We start from the raw sequence: 9,241 nt of genomic DNA, 5'->3' as shown, positions 1-9,241 counted from the left end.
ATGAATGGGGCACCGGTGTGGTGCTGGTCAGTAAGCCTCAAGCGCTGAAGTTGGGCAAGTATCCCAAAGAATGAACATGTATTCTTAGTCTGGGATAACTGACCCTTCTGGGCCTGGGGCGGTTTTATGCTCCCACAGTTCTTTTTGGTTAGATTACCCAGACGGTTTGTGAAAAAAACAAAATTTGATACATATGGTTTAAAAGACATTTTCTAGGAGCTGCTGCTAAACAAAATTTTGAAATCTTCATGGTGCATTATTTTAAAAATATGTCTTCCTTGTAGGCAAGAGAATACGGGAGTTGTGTTGCAGCAAAGGTTCCACAAGTTGAACGTGATATGTGCTTGAAAGAATTTCTCAGATTAAAGAGTTGCATGCAGAACATGGTACCATTTTCATAATTTGTAGTGGATATGCGCTAGTGTATGGCAGCTTTGTATTTTTCCTCTTCCATAACAATTGCATTTGATTCCTCTTTCTGCTTCTAAATAGCTGCGAGGAAAGGCTTGAGTCTGCAACACATCTTCAGTGCTTGGAGACGGTAGTTGGAAACATGCTGAAAAAGGTTCATACTGTTCCACTAACATGATCCTTTAACATTTTAATGTAATATATAATCTTATTATTATGTTTTTCAAAGTGAATGAGCCTGGTTTTGGATTATCTGCAGCAGTATTTGCAAATGAGCCTGGTTTAGGATTTTCTGCAGCAGTACTTGCTAAACTCTGCAATAACTCTTCAAAAGTCTGAAAAGCGATTAACAAGATGTCTGGAAAAGCATCAAGTTCACAGCCTAGTATTGGTTTGAGTGGATCTGGTGCTCTGTCACATGTTTATATTCAATATCTGCCCCTAAGATGCAGCGTACCTGGATCAAGGGGTTTATTTTATGATGATGGAAATAAGTTGCTGCTTTCCCCAACATCAGATCAGGTAATATGATATTTGTACTTAAAGTTCATGAACCCTTTTATTTTCAATGATAATAAATTACGTATTTTAATTTTTCCAGTCCTTAATTTCAATTGATCCAAATAGTGTTTGTCTGTGTTTTTTCCCTTTTTTCTTCCTTCTGTTTTTCTTTTGGTATAGGTCTTCTGTTGGAAAACTGTTCCTTTTGATCCTACGGTTGCTCCTACCTCTGATTCAATTAGCGAAGGGCCCATCTTATCTATTCGACATTCTTTAGATGCAAAATTTATAGCAATCCAAAGATCTGAGCATGAGATACAATTTTGGGATAGAGGAAGTGGGGAAACATTTAGTCAGAGGTGCAAGTCAGAGTCAGAGAGTATACTGGGGTTTTTTTGGACAGATTGTCCATTGTGTGATGTTGTATTTGTAAAGACCAGGTAAGGAGATGTTATTCCACATGTTTTGTATGAATATTAAAGAATGAAATACATTACTTGCAATCTTTATTTATTAGTATGTTGACTATGTTCAGTATCTATTTGGTTTTTGATTGAAATATGATTTTCTTGGGAAGCAAAAAATGTTAAAACATATAAAAGTTGTACTTTTAGATCTCTGTTCAGTTGAATCATTGATCTATCCAATAGGCAGATTTTTATAATTTGAAAGGAAATTCTAGTATCCCGATGACTGGATGTCATGGTTTTTGTTTTGCTTCTGCCATTTCAAATCATGTTCATGTCATGCAGAATGATTATACCTTAGTAGATGACCCACTTGTGATGACAAGCAGAATATTTGAAGGTTACGTATTTAGTAGAGATCTGGGGATACTCTTCCCTTGGTCATGCACATAGGAACGAAAAACATATTTGGTTGTGTTGCAAAAATGTACCTTTCTTGTGGTGCTGAAATATGCAGTAAATCTAGGAAGCTTCATATATGAAGAAGAATAGTAATGATATTTATACATACAAGATAGATGAACCTACTGTTTATAAATTGACAAATTATTGAGGGCCACTTCATGCAAAAGGGTTGAAGGGTAGGATCATATCGTGATCTCCCCTCCTAGGACCCTACATTAAGTCGGACCAACACTGGGTAGTGGACTTATAAAACTTTGGAGGTGAAGGACTGTTCTGATTCAAGCAGAGAACAGGTTATTGTTATGGCCAGTCTTTTTCTTCACTTGTGTCACATAGTATAGGATGTCTGTTCATCAAGAAGTTATGCTGTTGTTAATTTCAAAGTAGCATTAGTAATCAAGTGGCAGTGGCCTTGTAAAGATTATAATCAGGCCATTGCTGGAGGGCTCTTGTTTTTTGGTTTTTAAATAGATAATTTTAATGAGAGGTCATTTGGTTATTTGCATACACTTGCATTTTCCAATCTCAAAACATACCATGCTTTTGGGGTAGACTGTGCCTGTTTCCTTACATGGTTAGGGCTTAGGAAGCTTTGTCTTTGTTGTGGCCCCATGCAAGAGATTTTAGGCAGAGGGTGGGGTGTGGGGAAGGGATTCTCAAAGCTTGAGTTTAGATGGACGGGATATAGAGCATGTTTTGTGAAAAGTTTATAGTGCTATCATCCTTATGATAACATTTCTTTTATTTTCATATATTTTTTTGTCCCTTCCCATTTGTTTGTGCCGAAGATTTTTCCTTTATTTCATTTTTCTAAACTTGAGTTCAATCTCAGTGGGCTGGACTTATTTTCTTACAATTCCGAGTCAAGATCACTCCAATTGGTTGAGACAAGAAAATTGAATGTGAGTTGGTATGTTTACACCCATGAAAGTCGCTTGGTCCTTCTTTCTTCTGGAATGCAGTGCAAAACCTTCAGCGGTTTTCAGGTATGTTTACCACTTTCGTTATGGCTTAATTAATTTTGTTTGAATACTTTATGTTTGTTTTCTTGGAGTACTAAGAAAACTGGATTAGGAAATTAGTTCCCCAAACTTTGCTGCTGTGACACATTGGGGAGTATATATTAATTGTTTTCCATTGTATTTTGCAAATGGGGTGGCATACCCAGCTTATGATTGTGGAAGCATGTTTAAAAGAAGAGTGGAAGCTTTTTGCTTTCGTTTTTTTTTGTCTCATTAATTCTAGGTAGTTGAATTGTTGCATTTAAAGTACTGTTCTTGTCTGCTCCAGACATGAAAATAGTTGGGAAATCCAAAAGCAAGTCCCTAGATCTTTTCCTTCAACCTTAAATGTACTCCAAATTATTTCATCTTCAGTTTTATCACTCACAGTATGTAATTGCTTTAAGCTTTAAATTTAACATGATGTCTTGATGAATGACTTAAGTCAAATGAATAGTAACTTGGTTGGAGGCAAAAGATAATACACAGCTACTAGTATTCTTCTGCAACAATTTTGGTATAATAAAGAGAAGTAGATAGTTTAGGGTTTGGTGTCTCATCTTCTTTCCCTGCCTTCAGATGACTGACATCTACATGGTGTTCTTGTTTTGGTTAGCGCTTGTCAAGTTGCACTATTTACTTTCTTAATGCAAAAACCAGAAGTGATTAAACACTTATAATTTTTCAATGTTTTTTTAGTTGGTACAATTATATGCAAACAATTGATCGTCATTATGAATTAATCCATCTTTGTGTTTTGTATCCTTCAAAGCATTGTATATATATAGGTGGTTGGGAATAAGGGTCATTTCATGGTTTCTGGAACAAAAGGTTTCATTCTTTCTTCTCAAAACATTTGTCAGTGTAGCTGCTTTGGTTATTCTGATGTAATTGTTTTGTTGACATGGTTATTGATATTAGTTGCTTGTAATGGCATTCAGTGCATTCTATTAATTTAGTCTGACACATTTGCTACTTTTTCTGTGTAGCTTTCATCTGCTGGGATTATTCGTCTGCCAAAGTTTGAGATGGCAATGGCTAAATCCGAGGCTAACAGTAAGCCTGTCCTAGCTGTTGAAGATATTTTTATCGTCACTGTGTATGTTTCTTTCGTATTTTCGTTTTCTCTATTTTATTTGCCAATCAAAATGAAGGGTTATATAACTTATATTCTGTCTTTCTTTGTTCAGCTATGGAAGAATATACTGCCTGCAAGTTGATAGGATTGCTATGCTCCTCCATTCTTATAGGTTTTACCGTGATGTGGTTGTACAACAGGTAAATTTTGTGTTCAAACTCTGTTAGAATATTTTGATCCACTCTAAGTTGAAATTTCAACCAATTGATGGCAGGCTATGTTAGCATGGATATGTTTTAGGAGGGAGTTATAACTATATTGCACTGATACATCTCAGATACTCGAGTGATATGTATACATTAGATGTTGGACATTTAGTCATTGTTATCTTTTTGTATTTATTCATAAGTATTTAATATATCCATTTTATTGATGTTTGAATCAAGGATGCTTGCATGACTATATAACTAGAGGAACATGCATGACATGGGTACAGTTTCAAATTGATGAAGAGTAATGAATTACATGAGTTTAAACTGCCAATCCTTGAGAATCCTGATTTATATTATTTCTCATTGGTTGTTTTCGTGTTTATATTACTTGTGTACTTGGGCTGGCCTCCTTGTCAATAACTCAATATATATATATATATATATATATTTTATTATAGTTCTCATTTATCAAAATAAAATAAATAAAGATCCCAATAGCTCTTAGTTTGAAGGATTTGAAAAGATGAATAATTTGATTTAACTACTGTGAAGTCTGGGGAGAGTGATACTTGTGACTCGTGAGAGATAGTTTCAGTGCATTTATGAGTAAATCTTGGCTTCATGTGATCACTATTCAATTTTTCTCAATGTATGGAGGTATTCTACACCATGATGCCTGTATATACTTTGCAGGGTTCTTTGCCAATTTATTCAAGCAAGGTTGCTGTGAGTGTGGTTGATAATGTACTGCTTGTGCACCAAGTTGATGCGAAAGTTGTTATCCTGTATGATATCTTTGCGGATTCTCGAGCACCCATATCTGCTCCACTTCCTCTGCTATTCAGGGGTTTCCCCCGGTCCAATTCTTCCCTGCGACCAAATAGGGAAGATAATGAAAGTTCAGAAGTTAATGTTATAAGTGACCGTGAAGCAATCATCTATGGAGATGATTGGACTTTTCTTGTTCCTGACCTCATATGTGATGTTGCTAATCAGTTGTTGTGGAAGATTCATTTAGATTTGGAGGCAAGTTTTTCTTTCATTCTCTTTTGCATCATTTATTAATAATATTGTTCTTACTAATGAGAAAAGTGGAGTTGTATTTCTTGCATTAATCTCTCTCTCTCTCTGCTTGTAGGCAATTTCTGCCAGTAGCTCAGAAGTACCATCAGTACTAGAATTCTTGCAGCGGCGAAAGTTGGAAGCCATTAAGGTGGACTTCTTAACTCTTTTTTTTTTTTTTTTTTTTTCAGTATCCCCATTATTTACTTGATTTTTTTTAATAGGGCATCTGTTTACAGCATACAATTATATTATTATTTTGGTGTTTCCTTCTGCCTCATTCATTATTACAGAACCAGTTTCCCCAGATAAAATATTGTCATTGCAGTTAAAAGAAAAATCCTCATGTTTTGTAATATCTAGTATGGTTTCCTTGTTGTGGTGTTCCATTGCCCCTTCTACAGTCTGAACTTCTTTAACTTTATCCACTTCCTTTTCAGGCTAAACAATTGTGCTTGTCAATTGCATGCACTGTGATTCTAGAACGGAGACCTGTGCCTGTGGTTGCTAGGGCGATAGATGTTTTAGTTTCCTCCTACTCCCAATCTGTTAAGACAGGAAACTATCTTAAGGGAATAAAATCTGGGAAGACATTACCTTCTGGTGTGCCACACACAAGTGGCCCTAGATCCAGTGCTGATGCATCTGCCAGTAGAGTAGATGCAGTTGGAAAATCCATTAAATATGATTCTGCTTCTGGAGTGGATAGTGAATCGCCTAATAGATTTCTAACCTTTTCGAATTCTGACTCTGAGGAGAATGCTAGCTTTGAACCACCTAAGACCACTTCAAATAACTTTCAATTTCCTGATGGTAAAATGGACAGAGGGAAGTTAACAGCTGCTGAAACTTCTGGCTCCGAAGTTCGGTCTTCATCTTTGCAATATCAGATTCTCAGATCGGGTAACAACTCATTGGATGCTAATGTTTTCGAGCAGCAAGAGTCTCAAATTACCTCTCCAGCAATTTCGCCTGATGAAATGTACAGTTTTGTGTTTGCTCCTGTTGAGGAAGAGATGGTTGGAGAACCTTCTTACTTGGTTGCCATAATTGTTGAGTTTCTTCGCAGGTATAGGCCATATGGCATATATTTATTAATCTTTAAATGGTTCGGGACCTTGAATATGAAGTCTTGCTGGCCCTAGGTAAAAAGATTATTAGCCTGCTGATATGCATTCTCTGTCCTACACTGGTTTTTTTTTTTTTTTTTGGTGAGGCTCTCATGAATTTGCATCTTGCCATCCTTTTATATAAAATCATGTTAGCCTATGTTTTTATATCAGTTAATGTGGTTTATTTGAATTGAGGAGTAAAACACCTTGATTTGATCAGTTGGTTGATTGTTGCTACTGAAACAGGTTGATGCTATTACAGTAAAATGACTTGGAAAGGCAAAAATCTTTTTAAGTATGTATGATAAGTTTGTGATGGATAATGGAGATCCTAAGAAGACTTATTCATGAATTATTACTACTTTGAGACTTTATGCAAATGTTAGGGGTTTGTTGTGGGAACAGAGTTGATTAGTTATTTAATTTGGTTTTTCTCTATAAATTGGTCATGGTGTAACTCTTTTGGCAGACTTGGCTATGGAACATTGAGACCGTAGCTGCCCACCTCTTGTTCTTGTTCTTCTCTCTTTCCTCCCTTTTCTTTCTTTTTCTTTTCTCTTCCTCTCTCCTCTTTTTCCTATGTCCCACATCAGTTTGTCAAGTATTTTCATAAATACTTCTATTAGTACTTGATAATTGTTCAACCTCATATATTATAATTTTACAAGTCTGAATAAATTCAAAATTTTTATATAAAATAAAGAAAGCAATAATGCCTTGTAAACCAGGTTGATATCAAGTTATCATTTGCTGGCTTGGTTCAGCCCAATGAGCCAGTGTACCTAGACCAAGACCTGGTTTAAAAATGTCTCAAAAATATTGGGATTAAGAATGAACTTTAGATATAAAAAACTGGTTTAAAAATGTCTCAGAAAGACCTGTGAAAACTTTGGATTTGAAATTATTAGGAATGAACACAGTTCTTTCGTTTATTTATTTGTTATTCTGTTTATTCTGTTGCAGCGCTAATTCGGAAAAGGTTGAAGTCCATCCTAGTCTCTATGTCTTGACCATACAATTGCTATCACGCAGTGAGCGATATGCAGAACTTGGGTTGTTTGTCTTAAACAAGGTATCTAAATACATGCCTTTTATAAATGTTTGCTTGGAACAATGTGCTTTTTATGCTTGATCTAATGTTCATGGTGAAAACTGTTTCATAACAGATTCTTGAACCTTCTAAAGCAGTAGCAATGCAGCTCCTAGAGTCTGGCCGTCAGAATTCCAAAACAAGGAAGTTGGGTTTAGATATGCTTAGGCAGCTTTCTTTACATGATGACTATGTACTATTACTAGTGCAAGATGGATATTACCTTGAAGCATTACGCTATGCTCGAAAGTATAAGGTAATTCCAACTTGGGAATTCGTGTTTTTTCCCAACTCTCTGGCTCTTTCTGTTGAGACTGCTAAACCTATTATGTTGTTTTTAGTGACTGATGCCTGATGCTTTCTTAAAAGTATATGAAGATAATTATTGTTATTGTTGCATCCTTTTCCATGCTATGTACTGTTTTCTCTTCTTTTATTTTTCAATGATTGCTTCTTGCAGTAATGTTCCAAAATCTTAGGATGTGTTATGTATTTAGTCAATTGTTTGGTTTTTGATGTTTCAAAGCATATCCTATATCAAGAGGATAGATAACTTATGTTTTCCCTGCCAAATTGTTTTCCTGACTATGTTAAAAGAAAAGGTTTAATTATCTCTTATATTTTCAAAATGCTTAACACTATTTATAAAAAAAAATTCAGGTCAATACCATCCGACCTTCACTGTTTCTTGAGTCAGCATTTGCCTCCAATGACTCTCAACATTTAGCTGCAGTGCTTAGATTCTTTTCAGACTTCATTCCTGGCTTCAGAGACACATCAGATCACAACACTTACTATCGCATTCTCAACGAGATGAACTCATCCATTGCTGTTTGAAGTTTCTTATAAGAAGACGATTAGGACAACAGAGTTGTGACATATCAGGTAAATTATGAAGTGCGTTAGTTCTGTATAAGTTTTCACAACTCCTCTCGCATGTACTACCATATCAGGTGGCCAGAAATTTAAACTAATAAATGTGAAAAGGATCGATGAATCATCTAGCACTAATTTTCTTTTCTTTTTCTTTTTTTGCCATAAAAGAAAAATCATGTGCATGCTTTTGATTATTCAGTTTTTCTGTTTATTAACTGATACATTATTCTGGCTCTACTGAATAATTGCTTTTTTTTTTTGTTATATTGGGTATGAAATAATATCCAGCTGAGTTTATGGGTTTCTCAAGCACAGCTTGGTTTAGTTTGATCAAATTATTTGAGAGCATGCAACATGTTGGATGGTCTAAATATTTTTCTTTTGATGTCTTAATATGTGTAGTTTAGGTCATTATAATGAGCTTTATCAAGACATTACTTGGTAAGACACACATATGGTTGTGACCTTTAATGCATTAACTCACCAAGAAGTTTATTGGTGAGTTGCGCCTTTTACATCAATATCAGAGTGCAGAAACTATAAATCAATTACTTAAACATCATCACTTTATTAAAAATAAACTCTACTTGCATAAGATCTAAAATAATTAAACCTAGCATCTGGATGTCCAAATCTTCTCTCATCTACCTTTGTTCAGCTAAAAGGAAGGTACCGCAAGAATAAGCATCAACAACTCAGTGAGTAGAAAAAAATATGCAGTTCGAGTTATATAAACACACTTCACAAATATTTTCATAGTTCACTTGTATATATAAAATAATTGACTCGCTATTCATTAAAATTACAATTCTATCGACCAATATAAGTTGTCACATTTAACACATTTAATATTAAAAATATTATATATTTATATGGCTATAATCCATCACACTGTCTTCACAGCCTTATGTAGGAATGAGCTTGAAATTTTGGAAACTCCACACGACAGAAGAACTCAAGTGGTCTCACTAGTGATCAAACGGTCCATAGACTCGTAAACATAATATTTAGCTATAAAACATCTCG

The 9,241-nt window shown here is 35.0% G+C and overlaps 1 protein-coding gene across 2 annotated transcripts; it reads left to right on the top strand.

Moving 5' to 3' along the window:
• Nucleotides 1–492: 492 nt before the first annotated feature.
• On the top strand, nucleotides 493–8,479 carry LOC147282272 (C18orf8). Of its 2 annotated transcripts, none has more exons than XM_086249113.1 (12): nucleotides 493–565; nucleotides 674–933; nucleotides 1,093–1,352; nucleotides 2,617–2,770; nucleotides 3,775–3,884; nucleotides 3,976–4,063; nucleotides 4,769–5,101; nucleotides 5,214–5,288; nucleotides 5,578–6,206; nucleotides 7,213–7,321; nucleotides 7,416–7,595; nucleotides 8,000–8,479. In XM_086249113.1, the coding sequence occupies exons 2-12, from the start codon at nucleotides 766–768 to the stop codon at nucleotides 8,174–8,176; spliced, it is 2,283 nt and encodes a 760-aa protein (XP_086105239.1). In that variant the 5' UTR covers nucleotides 493–565; nucleotides 674–765; the 3' UTR covers nucleotides 8,177–8,479. The 2 variants fall into 2 exon arrangements, with proteins under 2 accessions (XP_086105239.1, XP_086105240.1); XM_086249114.1 differs by having other exon boundaries at nucleotides 495–565; nucleotides 671–933.
• The last annotated feature ends 762 nt before the right edge of the window (nucleotides 8,480–9,241 follow it).

This window comes from Dryas octopetala, chromosome 6 (genome assembly GCF_963921425.1).
Source record: "Dryas octopetala chromosome 6, drDryOcto1.1, whole genome shotgun sequence".
Taxonomy (NCBI): domain Eukaryota; kingdom Viridiplantae; phylum Streptophyta; class Magnoliopsida; order Rosales; family Rosaceae; genus Dryas; species Dryas octopetala.
Note: the sequence above shows the minus strand (reverse complement) of the source record. Positions and strands in the feature narration are given on the sequence as shown.

Bases quoted from the DNA above. Each gene is read 5' to 3' on its own strand.
- LOC147282272 (XM_086249113.1), top strand. From the start codon at position 766: ATGTCTGGAAAAGCATCAAGTTCACAGCCTAGTATTGGTTTGAGTGGA. The intron at 934-1,092 runs GTAATATGATAT...CTTTTGGTATAG, and splicing joins TTTCCCCAACATCAGATCAG to GTCTTCTGTTGGAAAACTGT. The intron at 5,289-5,577 runs GTGGACTTCTTA...CTTCCTTTTCAG, and splicing joins GAAAGTTGGAAGCCATTAAG to GCTAAACAATTGTGCTTGTC.